The following is a 22479-nucleotide window of genomic DNA, read 5'->3' on the forward strand; positions in this document are numbered from 1 at the left end:
TTCACTTCACACCCAATACCCCCTCGTAGGAGCATCGTCTTTCTGACACATACCAAGGACAAAGTCAAGAGCTCCCCATTGTGTGAGGAAGGTTGTTTGGCAGTTATGCGATACCTATTAACACGCACAGCCGAACTAACTAAAAATACACTCTCCTCTCACTGGCCCTCCAGAGGTTTGAAACAGTTGTCTCCGACGGTGGGAAAGCATATACTTCATTATACAGAGCCAACCTTACTCATTGACTGTGTGTGTTCCTCACAGAAATCAGTTGGTGCTTCAAGCTGAATATATCAAAAAGTTTGTGCTGGCTAGGCGAGTTGTTCATTCCCTATTGGACTAACGGACTGGGATGTACAACAGTGGATCTGCCAGAGAGACAAACATGTACAGTACCTGTCCAACTGCCAGTCACAGAAACGCAGAGAAGCGGTTTGGAGCCATGGGACATCTGATGAAAATGTGCTGGGCAATGTATTTATAATGCAGGAAATAGCTAAACCCCTGAAGATGTTCATTGTTATAGATCTGTATGTGCCGTTGTCTAATGGTTACTTCTGAGACTCATTTGCATTTCATTATTTACACTACAACATTTTAAGTATCTCAGCACAGTTGAGTGGAAAATCTACACTTACATGCGCATGATTCAGGTGTGTCAGGTGTTCATTTTCCTTCTTATATTGGATTTTATCGCATAATTTAAATTTGTCCGTCTTTCGAAGAACATTTCAGGCATGTTTGATTTGAATGTAGCGGTGCTTCTAAGCAATTCCCTTTTCCTCCAAAGACTTGGCAGAAGTCACTTACCTGGAGCGCTCTGTGCTCCCAGACCACACAGACGCCAGGCTGGCGCTCAGTCACTGAGGCGTGGGTCTCTGTACGACAGAGCAGGCCTGGGCACGGTTTACACCTGTCAAATCTGGAGCGGTCAGGCCATTTGTCAAGCCACATCGACAGATGAATCCACCATCTTGGCTCGAGCCCTGCTTTGGTTTGTAACCTAAAACTGAGGCCTGCCAAAAGCAGGCTCACCTTTCCTGATGTTTGTCCAAATGTATTATCTGCTGCTTAGTGTCTGCCGGCTTCGCCCTGAGCAAACGTTAGCCAGCGGGGCGAGTGCCCTTTGTCATTAGCATTCTCAGATGTTATTTACTCAGATGTGGCAGTCGAGCAAGTTCTCCGTTTGAAAGAATTTTAAAGGTACAGGGTTTCAAATGGCAACCATTTTCTTTTGTGGTGGATATGACAGCTGTACAGGTCTAAATGTGCAGACAGGAGTACTTTCAGGTTATTTTCCCCTGTCTAATTCACCAGCAGAAATGACAGACATGTAGACATTTTCAGATGTGTTATCAGATACAATAAACAGTGATGTTGTCACATATTGTATGGAACCTGTTGTCAGAAATATTTACAAGAAAATGCATGTTTATATTATATTTCATGTCATTTTTCTGTCTTATTTGACCGTAGTATAAAATACAAAAGCATCTCAAGTTTTAGTAAAACCTACTGTGAGCAGTACACACACCAGTCACACAACTAATAATACTTATCTAGAGCTGGAGCATATTGGTAAATGGTCTGCATTTATTATAGGGCCTTTTTTCAAAGCGCTGTACAATTGATGCTTCTCATTCACACACACACACACATACACACATACACACACACACACACGCACACACACACACACACACACCAACCAGCTCATCAGCAGCAATTGGGGGTTAGGTGTCCTGCTCAGGGACATTTTGACACACCCATGATTGGACTGGCAACCATCCGGCTGCCAGACGACTGCTCTTACCTCCTGAGCCTCATATTGCAATAATTACACATTTAATAATAGGTTACCATAAATTTAGATAAGTAATACCCAGATAAGTAATATCTAGAAAAGCTTCACTTGATTGGTCATGATCAAGATGTAAGCCAACATTCATTGCATATATTACCCATTTAATATTATATTTTAAATAGATTTCAGATACAGAACACATTCCAGATGGAAATGATAATAATCTAAATCTGTTTTGCCATTAGCCAATTAATTGTATATCCCTCAGAGATAAATCATTCAGTGTGAAGCCTTATATTCATGCAATATATCCAAGCAATATGTCAATTTGGACACTTTAAATCAATACAGTGTCACAAACTTGTAAAGAACATCAAGACCCACAACCATTTGAGGATAATCACCTAGCGGGGTCTTTTTTCTTTTTTTGTGAGGTGTGATTGGTGTATACACTCAGTGAGCACTTTATTAGGTATTTATTAGACTTATTGATCTTCTGCTGCTGTAGCCTATCCACTTAGAGGTTTGACACGCTGTGTGCTCATAGATGGTCTTTTGCATACCACTGTTGCATTGTTATTTGCATTACTGTCAGCTTTGACCAGTCTGGCCCTTCTCCTCTGACCTCTCTCATTAACAACCCGTTTTTGGCGACAGAAGTGCTGCTTATTGGATGTTTTTGTTTTTACTATTCTCTGCAAACTCTAGAGACAGTTGTGCGAGACAATCCCAGGAGATCAGCAGTTTTGGAGATACTCAAACCTGGTACCAACAATCATTCCACGGTCGAAGTCACCTAGATTACATTTCTTCCCCATTCTGAAAAACAGCGGAACCTCTTGACCATATCTGCATGCTTTTATGCATTTTGTTGCAGCCAAATGATTGGCTGTTTAAATATTTTCATTAACAAGCTGGCATACAGATCTACCTAAGAAAGTGCTCACTGAGTGTATATTGGCTTATCCTATTATTTGCCCCCAACATTTCTTATTGGCACAGTTTTAGTGTTCATTTAATGGGCATGCTTTATGGTGTTTGAGAATGTGCGTGCGCAGAGAATACGTTTTCATACTCACAATAACATACACTGACTATACATGTATAGAGAATAAGTATTCATACTCACAATAACATATACTAACTATATACATGCACAGAGAATAATTTTTTATATTCACAATAACATACACTGACTCTATACGTGTACAGAGAATAAGTATTCATACTCACAATTATATATACTAACTATATACGTGCGCAGAGAATAAACATCCGTTCAATTTTCCAGGCACTTTTTTTTAGTTGCTTGTCTGTTTGCCAAACACATTTCTGCTCACTAAAAATAGGAGCCTCTGGGGCGGTTGGATCCGTATCTGTTCTGGAGCCAAGTGTCGTCAGCAGCCCTGCAGGACTGCACCCCACTGGCCAGACTCTGGCCCGGGAAGGCTGGGTTCTTATCGCAGGGGAATCCCTTCCTCACCAGGCCCTCGTCCTTCCCTGGTCAGCTGGGGGCCTGCAGTCAGCACGCACGAGATGCGCATTAGTGCATTCTTTTCCCGGAGGAATTCCGGTCCGGTTCAGATTAGCAGGCAGACGGTTAAGTGAGAAGAAACATATTTTCTTGAGTAATCTTGCTGACAAGGACATTACCTTTTGGCTTCCCTGAGCCCTATACAGTATTTCTCAGCATAAGGGGCATTCAATTAAAATGAAATAAAACATTTTTGAAAATATTTTCACTGCAACATATGGTTTCATCCAAGACACTAGCATTATGTAAAAACAATGTGAATGCTTTTTTTCTCTTGGGTCTCAGGAGGTTAAAGCAATTTTTGGATGAACCTTCAAATATTATTGGGAAAAGAAAACTTGCAGTATAACCCTTCGTTGGTTTCATTTTTAAATGCACAGTTCCGTATGAAACTGCATTTCAGTTTCCAGAAGTGAACTAAACAGGAAAGCAGGTGGTGTGGGGAAAATGGTGGATGGCGGTTGTTGTTCAGAACTCAACACCCAACATCCTGCACACGCCGTATCACACCAGCAGCCCCGGCCTGGCGCTTTATGATAAATAGATTTTCATCTATAATTTAATAGGAAAATGTGAGTTGATATGTCAAGTGTGTCATGGACACGCTAACAAGTCTGCATTTATAATTCAGAAGGTCGCGCTTGTTCTAGCAGCCTGCTGAGACTGTGTGTGTTCTCTTCCTCCGTTTCCCCCTTCAACGGTCTCTGCCAGCCTGCTATAACTATGCTATGCGAACTTCTGTAAAAGCCCAACTCTAACTGTAACCTAAATAAATAGCCAACAAACCAAAATAAATTCAAAATCGAAATACAAGAAAACATTTCAAGAAGAATCACACAAGTAAAAAAAAAACAACAAAACAAAACATCTCATCTTAAAAGTACAACATAGAACTCGGGAGTCTTCTTAAACCAAAGCTTTCAGCATGTTTCTCCTCGCCAGTGTCTCTTCAAACGTGTCTCCTTAAAACTGCAGAAGCTTCCACCTTTACTCTTTTTGGCCAGGTGAAAACCGCTGAACATCATTGCTAATCCGTCAATTAGCCAACTGGCTGCACCTGAGGAAGCCAGCCACATACGTGCAGGAACTGCCACACGGGGGGATGTAACGCTTCAAAACAGCCAATCTTCTCTGGACTGCCCGGACTTGAGAGAGCTCGAACAAGCAGCCCTTCAGTTATTAGCTAATTTGACGTAGCGTAATGCGCTTCCCGGTGACAGTCTGAATACACTGTGCTGACTGGACACCTGCTAGCTGACAGTGCAGGTATAGCGTAGCCTTCCTGCGGGATGAGGACTTCGTGCTGCAGCACTTGAGTTAATCGCTATTGATTCAGGCACCGTGAAGGTCACCTATTCTGGCTCCAGGCAGAGGCAGAGCAGCAGCCAGCGCGCGGGGGCTTGGGGGGTGTGGGAGCGACCGCACCACAGCTGTACCACCCCCCCCCCCCCCCCACCCCCACCTCAACCCTCGCTAATGCAGGCCTGTGCAAATTAACACCAGATTCCGCTAATTGCATATTTACCTTGGAGAATTGTTCCAGGCCGGCGGGATACCTTCGGCACGTTGGATCGCAATTGCGGTTGAGATTGATACAAGCAAGCTACATCTACGATTATAGGAATTTGATGTATGTGTACTCATACATACACTGTACACAATAGGCTTAGGCACACATTCTGTGCTCCGCAATAGATTGCTTTTTGAATTTCATATTTAATAAGCGGTGTTACGCCATATTGATTAGGTAGGCTCATGTCCCAGATTGTTTTCCTGAGGAATTAAGAAGAGAACATTCATTAAAGTTCACATTGCATGTGTTTTTTAGCTTATAATAATTGATTATTATAATAATTGAGTTAAATATGGATTCGATTTTGCTTTGCCGTATCCCATAGCTCATTTTGTTGTTCATATGTTGTTTCCCATGCCACGCCGTTGAGGTTCAAGTACTGTATATTTACATTTTTACCTATTTACGTGTTCATTGTATTTTGCTTTGAAGACACTCATCCAAAATAACTCATAGTTTTACAGATTAAAGTTCCCTTAAAGACTTTTGCCACAGTGCAAAAGTCAATGCTTTTTGGTACTTGGGAGTTGAGCCCACAACACTCTGGTTATGTTTTGCCTGATCAGTCCACCACACTGCTGTTTTTTGGCTGTGTCACTAGGGAAACACACAGCAGGGGAATATTGCGCAGTGCTGGCAACCTCTCTCTTTTCTCCCAGTCATGTGGTGATTATGTGGAGTGGACTGCTCTTATTGACACATTTCATACCAGTCTGCCGGCGAACAGCCAGGGTAAGCCTACCTTTGGGGTGAAGGCATCAACTACAGACTTCACAACAGTCAATCAAAACACACCATTTCTGCCAGCGCGGTTAGCCGTTCACCAGCAAGCCGTCTGTGCACTTAATTTGACAATTTCATGCTCACAAAAAAAAATCAGCGTATATTCTCCAGATATTCACCTGTGCTGGATCTGTGTGCAATAGAGTTTAATCATAGCGAATAGCTGATCACAGATCAACAGAATGTGCCGGCATTTAGGCCTATCAGTATGTGACTGCGAAAGAGAGAGAGCAAAATTCAATTGCTGGAATCATTTTCTATCGTATGGGTTACATTCGACGGATGGCAGCACTCCCTGCAAAACGCATCAATATGTGAGTGTATCAAATCCAGGTTGACTACACATGTAAAACAGATATACATAACTCATATGTCAATACCGGCTTCAGCATCAGATGACTGTTTCCCACATTGGTGCTGTCACTTGGGACCCGGGCTTGGAAAGGAAAAGGTTTCAGGTTCAAAGTCTGGGCTGAGAACTACTGCTGTACCCTTCAAAGGGTTCGCCCGAAACACTTTAACAGATGTCTGGCTGTACAAACAGATGATATGTCTGGTGAAAGCTATGTACGATGTTCTGGATAAGCACACCTGCGTTGCAAATGAATAATGTAATGTATGACAGGTCAGGAAATGAGCTGCTTTAAGCGTGTGTGTGCTTTCCAATAAATGTGACACGCTCCTTTACCCGACTCTACTGCAGAACCCCCCTGTCTCAGGAATGAGGGGACGCTGCTGAAAGTATGGTCGGTGGCAGGGTAGCGTAGGTGGCACTGGTACCTCGCAAGAAGGAGGTTCTGGGTTCGAATCCTGGCTGGCCAGATCCTCTCTGCGTGGAGTTTGGGGTACTCCTGCCATTGCCCTTGACCAAGGCACTGGCCTCAGAAATAGAGTTGGTCCCCAGGCGCTGCCCTGTGGCTGTGTGAATGGGTCAAATGCAGAGGACAAATTACCCCACGGGGGTCAATAAAGTATATCTTATGTCATTACAGTTACTATGAACACTACTGCTGTGCCGAGTCCTGTTTGAAAAAGAACAGTCCGTCTCAATGGCTCTTTCTCTTGGATAAAGACAAAATAATGAAAACATGATTACCACAAGTAACATCAGAGTTGCACATCAAAATTGAATGTTTCCATTGTAATGTATTTATTTATGAATACACTGTATATACTTTGGACCACCCATATCAACTGACTGATAAAACTTGGAGAATAATATACGGCTATAAGAGAAGACAATGTAATAATTATAATCTGAATGTGAACACTACCATTGCTGTCATTATTTCATACAAACAGATATTTTTATAACACCCGTCAACAAGGCAATACATATTTTTAGCCATTCATCTTCTATATTATCATAAGAGTAGCTTTCCCATTTTAACATTGTGTGTGATAGAGGCAGTTTACCTTCATATTTTATAAATACTATATGATTATAAATTAATGTTGAATCTTGCTTATATGATTTGTTGTAATTTATCTGGTTTTTAATCTTGCTGTAACAGTCACAGTCTCACAATTATTTATATTTAAACTGGTTTGAAATTGTGTAAAACAGGCTGATCAAAAGAATAAGTAGAAGCTAATTAATACATATCAGAAAGTATCCCAGCAGTGTTTAACATATGAAATAAAGTCTTACAGATGTAATCTATCTTTGACTCAGGCAGAAATGCTTATGTTCCTTTGCTGCTCCCAGTTTAATCAGACCGTGCCTGGTGTTGAACACAAGACCAGTCAATCAGATGCAACACAAGAAATCTACACCCATTTATCCTTCGGTGAATTGACTTTTTTATTGCCGCATTTAAAAGATCGTTAGAAGCATGCAACTCTGAATATATGCTGAAAAAAGTAACTGATTTACATTTTTCTCATTGCTATTTGCAGCTAAATTTACATGATTAGCAGCAAATATCCATAAAGCAGAGGATATGATCAAAATAAGCGTTCAATGAAATGCACACATGCTGGAATCATTTTCATAGAATTCACCATTGGGCCTTTTGGTTAGAAAGTGAAGAATTCCTCCGCTCTAAAGTTCCTTGACTGGGACCCGAAAGGTCGGTGGTTCAAGCCCCAGTGTAGCCACAGCTACTGGGCCCTTGAGCAAGGCCCTTAACCCCACATTGTTCCAAGGGGAATTGGCCCCTGCTTAGTCTAATCACCTGTATGTCGCTTTGGATCACTCTGTGGAAGCTGATTGGTTGGAAAACCATTCGGACCAACGGTATTCTAGAGGAAAGTGTTCTATCCACAAAATAAATTAATTCCTTAAAACACACACGCACACACACAGGCCAAATGATTGTAATGTCATATGACACACACACACACACACAGCCAGATGCCTGTAATGTAATGTAACACACACAGACACACACACACATACACACAGGCCAAATGCCTGTAATGTCATATAACACACACACACACACACAAACACACACACAGGCCAAAATTACTGTAATGTCATATAACACACACACACACACACACACACACACAGCCAGATGCCTGTAATGCAATGTAATCTAACACACGCACACCATCTTCTGGGTTCCCACCACTTCTCCATGGAGACCACAGCAGCCAGACGTTCATTGCCATGGACACGACTCCGACACATCAAGGCTTGGCTGAAGTACCAGCCTGGTCCCTGGACCCCTGCACGCTACACGCCACATAACACGCCCCGGCACGGGGAGGGTGACAAACGACACGCATCACAAACCTTAAGGACACGCTGCAGAGCGCAGCAGCGAGAGAGCTAACGCTCTTTTCATTCCCCAAAAAGCCAGCATACAGTATCCTTGGGCTACCCTGCAGGCTAGAGTGTTTCCCGTTTTAATTCCACTCATCCTCTGCCAACGGGAGTAACAACCTGGAGATGTGAGAACTACACAGTCACGGTGTAAATATTAACATTCTCTTCCTCGGGAATGCGTTCACACTTCATGTTTAACCAACAGTGCGGCAATGCAAGGAGAGAGCCGGCAGGCGCGAAATAATTTCATTTGTTTATCCCTGGCCTTCTTCAGTCTAGAACGTTCCATGTGTCTGTGAAGGTTTTGAAATGTCTCTTTGGAAATTAGATATTGATTCTGTGTGGTTTAAAAAAAGAAAGCAGTGAATTGTTGCGACATCTAACAACAGTCTCGCAGGTCTCAGAAAAATAAAATAAAATAAAATGATAATGCAAAGGCAACCTTTTCCGCAAGCGAGGTGAACACAAGAATGGTATCAAAGCCAAGAGCAGCTTTTAAAAGAACCTAGGCTCTGCCTATTTAAATAGAGGTAAAACTGTGATTGTTCCCGTTTTTAAAAAAATGCAAAGGGAAGCAGATTTTCTTTTTAAAAAGACCCACACTCCGCTTTGTTTAATTTCTCTTTCAACACTTATCTTCTGAGAGTTGAATAATTGTTGAATTGAGCAGAACAATGAGTTTGGTATCTACTTTTCCATCGAGCGAGTCACACGCCTCAGTCAATATGTGATAAGAAAGAAAAAAAAAAGGCAATGCCTATCCTCTCCTCCTTCTTCTCCCTGTCTCCTCTTATCCGCTCCCATAATTATGTGTCAAGGTTATTTTGTGATGTATTACATGTTCCTGTAATTAGACAGCAGGAAATGCCTGAACGCTGGAAACACGCGGTGTGAGCAGCGAGTGAGAGGGTACTGCGGGAGAAAATACGTCTTTTTCAATACCGATCGACTCGCGTATAAAATGGCCGGCGAAACGGGAACATTGCGGATTGGGAAGCTGAACAGAGGCCAGCGAACGCTGAGAATTTACATGTCGTTTCTAGCGCGCCGCAGTCAAACCGACATTGTGTGTGTCGCACACCAGCAAGCGCTCACGCCCCGGCTTGGCTCTTTAATTTATGTTGATGCGTTTTCTTGTTTGGTGGTGCGGCACTGTAATGGCGCCCCTTCTTGCCCCCCGTCTCAGGTTGTTAGGGCCCCCCCAGAAGAAACGCCCCAGATTCAGGCTCCCTCTGCCCTTAAATGGAGGGGGGGGGGGGATTTTAAATTTCACGTTTGAGGTGACGTCAACGCTCCGGCGCCCGGCCCCTCTCCATCACGCCGGACGCGTAGAATCGGCGCGCCTGCGTGCCGCGGAGTTGCGCGAACACGCCCGTTTGCGCCACTCCCCTTCCCCCATGGCGTAAAAAGACGGGTGCCGGGGGCCGCCCTCCGTTCGCTCAGGGGGGGGCGTCCGCGCGCGAGGGGAGACTCTTTGTTGTTAGTGGAAGTGTCGCTTGCAGTTTATTTTCAGTGGCAGGGACATTATTACACTCCCTCTAATCCCCCCTTTGTAGTTAAATGTGTGCTTAGTAGCCCGCGAGCAGATTACGTAAACACTGCAAATCCCTTTCTCTTGGCATGGGGAGGGGAGCATGTGGAGGAGGATGTGGCTGTTTTGTCTCCCTAAATCTTTTCAGGGAGCCTAAATTATTCAAATTGGTGTAAGATAATAAGTCAGTAGATCACTCTGCCCAGACAAGATGGGTTTTTAGCGTATATTTATAGCCGCCATTGTTGTCAGAATTCCCCAAAACCTCTGGCACGGAACAAGCCTGGCTTCACACCAGGACGGTCGTGCAGCTGGCCCGGGCCACGGTGTGAGAAATGAACAGGACCACGGCTATTTTAATTACACTCCCTTTGCTCATTTTAGCAAGGTGGGTTTTTTTGCCGTTTTAATGTATTGGTTTGATGGTGGAAAGTCTGTGACCGATTCACTTTATCCAGCTGTACACAGAGGGTGCGTCAACCTGAGATGATGTCATGTGCAGTGCTTTCAGTTCCTGAATGCTGTATTCGGTGCTAGGCACTGTCTGCTTCAGAAACGGCCCAGTCGAAAAAAGGGCCTTCAGTCTATAGTGTTGAGATGTTCCAACTGCAGCCTCTGCTGCCACCTAGTGGTCGTTTGCAAATATAGCACCTCTTCAGTGCAAGCAGGCTGACAACACAAGGCAGAGGACATTTTAAGGGCATTATTTGTTTCTACGTGATTTGTTGATTTTTCATCTTTGTTAAATTATTAGCGTTCCTGAATTGACACTATGATTTATTTCATATCAAATGATGAGCTGAAAATGTCAATGTTTTATTTGTATTTATAAACAAAATATAATGGTATTATTTATGTTTTTTTTAAGGTGGCATGTCGATTATTTTCACAATATATTATCTTTGTGTTTTTGTGAGGGCTGTGTGCTGTGCACGGATTGTTATAGAGTGCCACTGTATAGTGGTCTGGTGATGTTATGGCAGTGAGCAGGGAAAGATATGCGCTGTGCAAAATGCACTTGCTGCAAGTACATTACGAGGGAAAAAAGGCTGCAGGCACTGTTTCAATTGCTGTAATGTTCCGGAAAGAGCCACATGCTCTGATGTACTACGGGTTTCTGTCAACTGGAGAGAGTCCGTTTAACATTCCCATCGTGTACGTGTGCTTACTCACACACGCACGCACACACACACACACACACACACACATGTGCACACACACACAAACAAACAGACAGTATTTGAGCAAAACTGCAGTAAAACACACTTACAAATGAATCCTCATGTAGGTGCACAACATATATGCAAAATGACAGGTGTAATAAACAACTACAAACCCACATGCACACACACACACACACACACACACAAACACGCACACAAACACACACACACACACACACACAGACACGCACACACACTCACACAATGTATTTGTAATGAAAGGGCGTTGTTGTGTGACTGTGGGAGGCTGTGCGGCAGACAGGGGCAGATTTGCAGTCTGTAGGAGGAGATAAGAGTAAAGCTGACTGGGGTATGTTTGCACCTGTCATGGATGAGATGTGAGTTAGGCTTCATGCTGTAGAGATGGGGACATACTCACCCTCTGCCTCAGTGCAGAGGGCGCTACATGGACAGTAATATGGACCTTTTGTGTTCTGTGGCCGCAGCCTCTGATCCAGCAGAAAGGTGTCAGAATTCATGTCGTTTATCATTATAGAGATCAAGCAGATTTTACTGGAGTACTCATTTGGCTAAAGCCAATGACCATAAAATGTTCTGTGTACATTTATAAATTTTATAATGGTGTGGTACAAGTAGAATAATTCTGCATGAACTGAACTAACGTGAAGATAAATGCCCCAGTGGGGGAGAAAGTTTAAACATAGCCTGGGACAGATTACATTTGAGCAACTGGAGATATGAGCTCCTTTTTGCTCAAACGTATCAGTAAGATCAACTTCATGTGATTCGTCACCGTTCCAGCGGAAAATTGGCGCTCGCCCCCTTTCAAGCTGAATCCTGCAAGCTTTCATGTTAATAACACCTTAGCTTCTTCTCGTATAATTTGTCTCGAAATTATGTTAAGTGGTACTGACAATCGCATCCTCTCTCTCTCCCTCCCTCCCTTCATCCCTCTCTCTTGCTTTCTCTCTCTTACTATCTCTCTGTTGTTCAGATATTTAATTATTATAATAGTTAAAATGATCAGTGAGCAGCTCATTTTTTATTATTAACTACACCTGCACATATCTGTATAATGCACCTGTGTGTGTTCGTTAGTGAGCTTGTGTGTGAGACATTGTTTCAGGGTGTTGGTAGTATTTGATTTTAGACATATGAGAGAGTGTGTGTGAGAGAGAGAGTGTGTGTGTGCATGTCTGTGTGTGTGTGTGAGAGAGAGAGAGTGTGTGTGTGTGAGAGAGAGAGAGAGAGAGAGAGTGTGTGTGTGTGTCTGTGTGTGTGTGACACAGACCCAGGGCTGTCTCTGCTGAGACTGTAGCCTGATGTTCAGGTTTACGGTTGGAATGGAAAACGCAGTGGGAGAGAGCCTGGCGACCCGAAGGGATGTAATGACATGTCTCCCTTTCCGCAAGCCGAGGAGAGAGAGAGAGAGAGAGAGAGAGAGAGTGTGTTTATGTGTGTGTGAGAGAGTATGCGTGTGTGTGTATGTGTATGTATGTGAGAGAGAGAGAGAGCATGAGAGAGAGTGAGTGAGCAAGCACGAGAAAGAAAGAGAGAGAGAATGAATGAGCAAGTGTGAGAGGGGCGAGAGAGACTGAGAGAGAGAGAGAGAGAGAGAGAGAGCAAGTGTGAGAGGGGTGCGAGACTGAGATAGAGAGAGAGAGAAAGAGAGAGAGAGCAAGTGTGAGAGGGGTGAGAGAGAGCAAGTACTGGAGAGAGAGACTGAGGATGGGGGGATAGAGAGCAGAGGGGGATGGAGGGCAGGAGAAATTACGCATGCTGGGCTTTTGTGTTTTCCTGTCATGTTAAAATCTCCTGACATGAGTCTTCCTACAACCTCACCAATCCGCTAAGGGAACAGTAGACGGTGAATCAGAGACAAGCTGCTATTGGCTATTTTTAGCCTATGCTGTGATTTATTTAGTTTACTCTGATGGTCGTTCTGGGGGAAAAAAACAATTTGCTTGATTGCATATTGTTCTTTGCCCGGGTGTATTTTATACATATATATATATATATATATATATATATATATATATAAAAACGTGTCATTCCACAGTTCCTGAGATCACATTTCCTCCCTATTCTGACATTTGGTCTGAAAAACAGCTGAACCTCTTGACCATGTCTGCATGCTTTTAATTGCTGCCACATGATTGGCTGATTAAATATTTGCATTAACAAGCTGGTGTACATGTCTACCAAATAAAGTGGTCACTGATTGCATTTTGCAGTCTGGATCTCAATTCCTTTCATCAGACGAAAATATTCATGCTTATTTAATTAAATACAAAATGCTTGCTTTGGGGACTACAATATACAAGGCACATGCTCTGCAGTGCTATTTATACAGCGTATTAAAAACAGAAATAGAATCGATATTGAAATGAACAGGATGTTTTCGCGTCTCTAGCGATGTTTAAGATGGCGCTGTGGTTTCCTGCAGCTGCTCTGTGTGTTTGAGACCAGCGGACGGTTACATCCCAATGTCACGCTCCATTTTCCAGTGGAACCAGCAGGGATCTGTGGGAGCGGCCTCTGAGCCTGCGTCTCTGAGCCTGCGTCTCTGAGCCTGCGTCTCTGAGCCTGCGTCTCTGTTCCGCTCCGTCGCCTCGTCACCGGGGCGGAGGGGCACCGAAAGGTCGTTTGACGCGTCTGTGCGGCTGCGCTCCGGGGACGCTAGTCCTCTCTGAGGGCTCTGTGTGCTGTGTGTGCTACGATTCCACGGCTTTCCTGTGCGTTCGCGCTTCCGTTTTACCGTGTCCGGGTGTACAGGTGTGTGTTTGGTGTCCTCAAAACCTCACACTATGGAGAGTAATATATCGTACCTAGGTTAGTCAGACCATGAATCATAGTTTGACCTGTAAATAGTTAGACCATAGTTAGACCTGCTGAAAAAAACAGCTTGAGCTAGGTTTGGAAACAGCTGGTAGCTGGTTGACTAGTTCAGACCAGCCCCCAGCTTGACATGGTTTAGCTGGTTGATCAATTCAGACCAGCTCCCAGCTTGACATGGTTTGACCAGCTCAAGCTATGTTTTGACATGGCAGCTACCTGCTCTGACAAGCTATTAGCACTTGCTGGTTTACCAGCCCTTACCTAGCTAGACCAGCTTCTATGTGATCATGTGATTTGTAGAAGCTGCATGGCCTTGTTGTTGATTGGCTGTCAGATATCAGTGATGTTTCTTCTGGAACCATTTCACACAGCTTTTTACGTTTGGTTGTTTACTACCGCATCATGTATGTTCCCTGAGTGGCTGGTTTGCAGCCTTTATAGTACTGATAATGATGACCGCCAGCATCTAAAATCTAGTCTGATCAAAACCACTGGCAACCTGAAACATATATAGCTGCCTTACCCTCTTAGAGCTGGTCAAATATGTTTTAGCACCTTTCAAACCACCCTTGATGGTTGAACCAGAGGTCTCTCTGGCCGAAACATAATCATTTATGTAAATACTGTTACAGCATTAGCTACAGTATGTACTTATTAATATTATAACTTACATTGTGACATACTGTATGCTTAACTTGCATGGTGCAGTCCAAGGTTCCTCTGCTCATCTACACCTGCTGAATTTTACAGCAAGTCAGGTGTAATACATCGCACAGATTAGGAAAGTGCACTGCATGAGCAGAATTTTCTTAGTTCCTGCTGTAGGGCTGTTTTTTTTGCTCTTCACTTGACTTTCATAAACAGTGTTATATATCAAACATATTTCCTTCAGGTATTTTATATTATGCGTTTTTTATGGTTCCTACCCATTTGCTTCTTGTACAAGTGGTAGTTGTGAGGTATCGTGCAGCATATTTTCACCAATAGCCATCCATTCCTCCTAATTCTGAGATCAATTAATGCGAATTCTGTAATTTCTCATTCTTGTCGAAAATGGCTTTGTTTCTGTTCCCTAAGAATTATTCCAGCACAGCTTAATGGAGACTGTACACTAGCCTTTTCTGCTTGGTATGCTGATTGTTAAATTAGAATTGGCAGGGACCCAGGGAGAGCTGAAAAGCCACTAATCGCACATAATAACGTATTGATCAGTGTGTAATTGTAAAATGTGTCAGCACTTTTTGCTTGCAGGTTTTAGCATGGAGTTTTCATGGCTGTGAAAACTAAATTAGTCCCTAAGCTTCATGAATAATTTACTCATATGTGTACACATGTATAATAAGTGTGTGTGTGTGTGTGTGTGTGTGTGTTGTGTTTGTACTGTATATATGCAGCAGGGCATTGCGTGTAGCTGTAGATCACGCTGTGCTGTACAACCATAGGGGGAGAATGTTTTTGGAGAATCTCCCTCCTGTGATTCATCTCAGTGAATCATGAGATGAGGATATTGCTAAACATTTCTTAAACAAAGAAACCAATAGTAAATGATTAATTGCTTATTGTTACAAATGAAGCGACATAGGTGGTCACAGTATGTTGTAAATCATCTGACTCAAATGATAAACCAAACCCCCCTGCTGAAAGACTGACGAACGATTGGGCCCAGACTCCATAGAGAGCCCATCTAACACCTAGCAGGAAGGCCCTGACGGATTAATGTTGTGAAATGGTGCTTATACAGAAATCCAAGTCTTCGTTTGAAACTGAAGGGTAAACATTCCACAGACTCTGTCTGTCCCAGTGTGGGGTTACTACTGCCTGTCTGTCCTGTGATGGAATGTCAGTCTTTCCCTCTCACTCTCAATTTCCTGATTCCTGAAATCAAATAATGGGATCTAATGGAGATTTAAAGACCTGTCAGATGCACCTTAAGAATGTGTTTTTATTGACAATAATATCTTCCATCTCTATACACAGTATAGTACAATATAAGCTTAGATGCAGATATACAGAGGTCGTTCAGAACTGTGAAGTGTCAGTAACTTTGAAAGCGATGTCAAGATACATATTGTTACCTCCTTTTTTTCCCAAATAGGCTACTTTTCATTTTGTAGCTATAAACCTGTTTAAATGTACCAACAATCAAGCTATGGGATCTCATGAAAGCATTGGGCTAATCTTTGACTTCAGTTTTGAGCACTCTGCCCTGAACTGAACTATACCCTGAGGTATTTATATCCGTGACTTTGAGAGGTCACAACATAACTGATTTGAGACGCAAAGTTTTGAAATATGCTTGTTCTGATTTGTGGGATGCTACCAGTACCACCACCAGGCAGGGCTATAGTTTATGTCCACATTGTGTCGCATTGATATTCTGCCTGTGCAGAGCCACTGGTTCAGAGCAGGTGCTGCACAGATTCGCTGATGTTGATATCATATGGATGCATTTAACTAATCATTTCTGTCAGCTGTATGGCCATCCAGATGGTATAGAGATCAGTGCATCTGCGCAGCGGCTACTCAGAATCAATATAGGGAAAGAAAAAACAGCCCATCCAAGCTTGGTTCCTTGTGAGAAAGTCAAATCACCAAAGGCAATGGTAATATATTATTTTTTCCTAAATACACAGGCAGGCGTCCACTTTAATTTTCTGAAAGGCCAATTGCGTGTCTATGGGGCGACATGACTCAGGCAGTAAGAGCAGTCCTCTGGCAGTCGGAGGGTTGCCGGTTCGATCCCCGCCCGGGCTGTGTCGAAGTGTCCCTGAGCAAGACACCTAACCCCCAAATGCTCCTGACGAGCTGGTCGGTGCCTTGCATGGCAGCCAATCGCCGTTGGTATGTGAGTGTGTGTATGAATGGGTGAATGAGAAGCATCAATTTTACAGCGCTTTGGATAAAGGTGCTATATAAAATGCCAACCATTTACAAGCAGCTGAGCAGTCATGAGAGACACCACCTGTGACTCCAAAAAACCTGCAGTCTGCACCCAGGAGAAGCCATTTTAAGTTCTACGACGAAACTCCTGTTTGATTGTGTTTGCTCTTTTATTCCTGCAATTATTACTGAAAACATTTGTTGGGTTATGTAAATACTTTCTCTTGTTAGCTCAGGGAGAAATACAAAAAGAAAAAGACATAATTGGCCTGTTCGAATAACGGGCTCGCAAGTGAATCCGTTTGTGAAGGTTGTCAGCATGAGTACAGACGAGGCCCGGTGGTATTAATATGTGTGCTTTGAAAGAGGTTAAGAAGCAACAAATTATACTTACCTGGCAGGGGAGATACCAAGATCAAGAAACAGCATTTTTCATGAAAGAAAGAAAAAGCTGAGAAAGGTAAAAAAGCCCATTTGCCCATTTTGAAAGTCATATTTAGGCTCCCAGAGACTTCAGTCATATAGCATGGGTATCTGTCAGGGAGCTTTGCCCTGATTTCTGGCTCAGAGTAGGCAGGCTCCCATAGGCTGCTGGTTGTCATCGGTGACAGGTACACCTCTCTTCTGTGACTGTAGTGGTCTGTAGTGTTGTATAGAACCTTTGCCACGGAAGGAGGTGGCAGGGCACTTACTCCAACAGCATGATTTCTGGTTCTAAACGGGGGATAAAAAAGGGGGGAAATTTGGGGGAAAGAGTTGTAGCCCTTCCAATGGCCCTCCATTCCGAGAATGTGAAGTCTGTGAGCTCACTGTAATCTTTTGTATAATCCATGGGTACATAATGTGTAAGGTGACAGACAACCTCTGCTGAGAACTCACACCTCTCTCAGTCACAGCTAAAATTATGTGCTACTCTGAATGTACTGATGGACAAAGGTACACCCCTAATAATAGTAGTACAGAGCACATTACAACCTTTCTGTCAGCTTCTACCTGGCCTTTGAGATTGGTGTATATTTACAGTATGGTTGTTCATTGGCTACCTACATTTTCTTACATACTGTATGGTCTTAATTTTCCTGCAGACAAATTCTCTGAAAGGAAAAAATTATAATAGTATCTGTAAATAGTGGTTTTGTTGGGGTGCTTCTATTTAAACAACCATGAAGAGCTTCAAACACTGGTGTGAATGTCGCTCCATTTCAGCGAAATCTCCCGCGTGTCCACCTTCCCCGAGGTTGCTGGCAGAAATAATCCAGTCATTTTCCACACGATATTTCGCTGTGAAATACGAGACCTGTATCAAAACATGGCGAGAGCAACGCCGAGGCGCAAAGTCGCAGCGAGCAGGGGAAATTTTCTGTGCCAGATGTTTTCTCTCTTCCCTTTATTTTTTTAAACCTGAGGTGTCAGAACAGGCATTTCACGCATGATTGCCTTTTCTAATACATTCCGTGGAGCTCTTTCCTCCTCGCCGCGTGGCCATGCCGAACGACAAGTACACAGTCAGGAGCAGGGCCGGCGTTTGATAAAAGCACCGCTCTTATCAGCAACCATTATCTCTCTGTCAGAATGAGTGCTGCTGGATACCCTATAGGGTGTCTGAGCCCCCAAAATGTGTAGATGTGTTTGCCATTTATTTCTGTAGGAAATCTGTAACCTCTGCCATCAAAACATTTACAGAAGCAGCAAGAGGCAGAATGGGAGAGTACGCTGGGTTTCTGATGTGTTGTTGTTGGGTGAAATCATTTTCTCCTGACTGAGAGACTCAAATTATGTTTGATGGAATCCTGATGTGGAAGGTAGCATGCGGGAAAAATCCTATCCGTGTTTTTGAAAACAAAAATAAAATGCTCAAAATGATTCTTTGGTTTCATACCTATTTCCTGTATTTTAAGGGGATGTAAAGTAGAATTTCTAGTGCACCATCTCTGAAATTTAATATGCTACAAAATACGTCTTAACAAGCATTTTAGTCTTACATATATTTAGACTTTTTAGAATATTTTATTTGATTTCTATTACTTTTTTAGATTACATTTATATAGCAGTCTTCTAGACACTCGAAGCGCTTTACATTGATGAGGGGAAACTCGCCTCAACCACCACCTAATTTGTAGCACCCACCTGGGTGATGCAACGGCAGCCATTTTGTGCCAGAACACTCACCAGGTGGCGAGGGAGAGGACAGTGTATTGCCAATTGAATCAGGGGATGATTAGGTGGCAGGAAACCACTAAACCCCCTACTCTTTGCAATGAGTGTCATGGGATCTTAAATGACACAGTGAGTCAGGATCTCAGGTTAACGTTTCATCTGAAAGATGGAAAATAAACCATTTTGGGTGTCATTCAGTGTCCATTGGGTAGAGTAGCTCATGTTTAAAAGTAACCTAGTGGAGAAATGTATATGCTCATGTTTAAAAGTAACCTAGTAGAGAAATGTATTTGATTTCTTGGCTTATGTTTGTGTTGAGATAACAGCTTAAAAATATGGCTGCTCAGGTAATGTACCTATAATGAGTGCCACTGTGAAAAGCAATGTTTGTGTCACTTTGAAAAGCAATACTTGAAGGAAGTGTTATTTAAAAAAACAGGATTATAGGTTGGTTGCGTTCATGTTCTGTTGCTGTTGATACAGCACTCACATAAACATTGACATAGATGTAAACCCTCTGTGAAAAACCCATTAATCTGCTCCTATCACTGCTTTTGCATTTCCGTGATTCATTTTCTTTGCATTAATGTTTAAATATGAATCAATCAAAGATTTTTGTCAGAGCAACCAGGGAGATGATGTATATGATTGAATCCTTTCTCTTTTAATCATTTATTTGAACTCCCTTGGAATGAATATCCCAGTATTGTCTGGATATACTGTATACCCAAGCTGTTATATATACAGTGTGAACACCAGGCTGCTGAGACAGAGACACATCTGAAATTGGCACACCTGTCAGGGGAATGAAACACAACTTCACACTTGTTTCAGAAGCTTACAGCACCCTATACAATAAGTGTTAAACCTAAGTGTGGAAACAGAAAAAGTCACCGCGTGGTGAGAATGTGACGTTCCGCGAATGGTTCAGCAGCGCTGTCACTATCGTATAAAGGGGTGAGAGGACTGGGAATTTCCGCACATTCACTAACGCGCTGCGCTGTGTTTCTCTCTGCAGAGGCGTCCATTTTGAGCTACGACGGGAGCATGTACATGAAGGTGGTGATGCCCATGGTCATGCACACGGAGGCGGAGGACGTGTCGCTGCGCTTCATGTCCCAGCGGGCGTACGGTCTGCTCATGGCCACCACCTCCCCCGAGTCGGCCGATACGCTGCGTCTCGAGCTTGACGGCGGCCGCGTCAAACTGACGGTCAACCTAGGTATCGTATGCCGCCCCCCGAGCCTCAGCAAGCCGGTGTTTTCCCCTTCCGCTGGTTTTCAGTTTTTTCCTCTCTGGTTTGTTGTTTCTTTTTATTTGATAATGTTAAATACAACATATACTTTCCAGCATAGCGTAAATTTCTAATTGCATGGGTTTTATGTGATATTTGTGTTCAATACTGGTTGGTTTGTTTATTGATTAACCTATTTTCTCTAATCTATATTTTTTATATTTTTGTTTATTTACCTATCTCTAACCAAAAAGTGGTGGCCTAAATAAACATGCTGTTTGGCCCATCTTTTGAACAGATATCCCCATGTTCATTTCCACAACTCTACAAAAGAGAGTTTGAGACAGTCACAGCACTAAAATTTGAAACATAAACATAAACAATAACAGTATATGTGTTGATTTAGGCTCCTTGCATTTCCTGAAAAGGACATGTATATACATAAAATGCATTTTGTGCCTCGTTATAAAAAGAATAATTCAGGTGCTGTGACTTTCTAAATCTGTACTTACCAGTACTCCTTATTTTCCTTTGCTCATCATCTAACAAAAAGTCTTGTTGGCTTATGATTTTCCAGATGTTTTTGATACTTTCATTATTCTGTCTCAGTTTGGTTCAAGTTGTCAGAAGTTATTTTGTTTCTTATTCTATATTTTAGTGGATACACATATTCCTTATAGCATCCCTAGCTATAAATGACATCTGCCATGCTATGTCAAAAGATGGTATTCACCCCTTCAAAGGCCCCAAGCCTGCGGCCCGGTTGGCAAACAGCCCGAGAACAGAGCTCTCAGCTTCACCTGCAGCTGGCGGCATTTCACCTTCTCTCTTTTTTCCAAACACATGCCAGTGTTACAAAAAGGAAAGAAGTTCCAGTTGTACTCATAAACTCTTAGATACATCAGACTTTAATACAATCTGAGATATTTTTAACAGTTATTTTAGCTTTCACGCACTAGGACACCATAGATTAAGAGAAGGCACATTGTATTTTATGTGTTCAGTCAGTGGATTTCGCATCATCACATCGCAAACTTACGAAAAAAGATTAAGTGAGACTTGAGTTTTATTCTTTGATCATTCATTCTGTTATTCATTATGACACATATACTACAGAACACATCTTTAAGACTTTTTGGATATTGCCAAAATTGATGCAGTACATACGTATCTAATTTAATCTACTGCAATAAGAGTTTCAAATATTAGTCTCATTAAATAAAAGGCCACAACTTAGGCTTCTATTTAAGTCGGAGAATAGTTCATTTTTCCACATGTATGTATTCATACAGTAGATTACATTCTCAGGGCAGGATATTAGATTATTTGAACAGTTATTTGGTCTATTGTACAGTCAGTATAAATATCTTAAATATACAGACCCCTGCTTTACCTTTCTTCCAGGAGGGTATAGTGGCCACTGCATGGTGCTGGTGCTAATTGGATCGAGGCTGTTTGCTCCCACTTTTCTGTTGCGGTTGACGACACATGATAAACCTAGCCACATGGAGCCCAACCCAGACTATGAACTGAGTTCCCCCTCAGTCTCAAGAGCTCATTTTCTTTGCTCTGCATTATATTTGAAAAACACTATCATCTTTTGATTCCTCTGTAGCTTGACATCAGCTAGAGTCAAAGCCGGATTTGCTTTGCGCTAATTCACCTCACCTATTTTCGAACAGAATTAGTGTAGCAGTCAATGTAGCAGCATGGCTATTGTGCCATTGCTGCATTTATTTAGATTTAGTTAATTCATATAAAATTAATGTTCTTTCAAACAAAGAATATGCACACACTCTGTATGACCATAGTTATATCATATCGTCTTAGTTATCTCATTTACACCACAAAATTAGCTAATAGAATTGAAATTTAGCAAGTTTCATACAATAGTATTTCAAAGATTGATAGCTCCAAGATGGATAGTTAACACCATCTTCTTGCTAAATATCAGACATGATTTCAGGAGCCTGTTTAGTCAAGATGCTGGTGTAATACCGTTTGGGGCTAGAGTCTTTGAGCTGTGACCAAAATCCAAAAATCTTCTTGCTCTGGGTTGTGAATCCATGTGGTTAGTAAACTACAAGTGGCCATTTTATAAATACAGGACACCAGTTTTTCTATGCCACATAGAAAACTACCTGTGTAATCAGTATAATCTGACTCAATTGGAGAATGTTGATAT

The 22479-nt window shown here is 42.4% G+C and overlaps 1 protein-coding gene across 18 annotated transcripts in view; it reads left to right on the forward strand.

The window, feature by feature from the left end:
* The window catches only part of nrxn3a (neurexin 3a), a 329043-nt gene that overhangs the window by 97855 nt on the left and 208709 nt on the right, over positions 1 to 22479 (forward strand). For all 18 annotated transcript variants that reach the window (XR_009708171.1, XM_061233256.1, XM_061233271.1 and 15 more), the window contains exon 9: positions 20079 to 20282. Coding sequence is in view for 17 of the 18 variants with exons in the window: in XM_061233256.1 (XP_061089240.1) it covers positions 20079 to 20282 (204 nt within the window). In the remaining variant the exon portion in view is untranslated. The remainder of the gene's footprint in view (positions 1 to 20078; positions 20283 to 22479) is intronic.

This window comes from Conger conger, chromosome 1 (assembly GCF_963514075.1).
Source record: "Conger conger chromosome 1, fConCon1.1, whole genome shotgun sequence".
Lineage (NCBI taxonomy): Eukaryota > Metazoa > Chordata > Actinopteri > Anguilliformes > Congridae > Conger > Conger conger.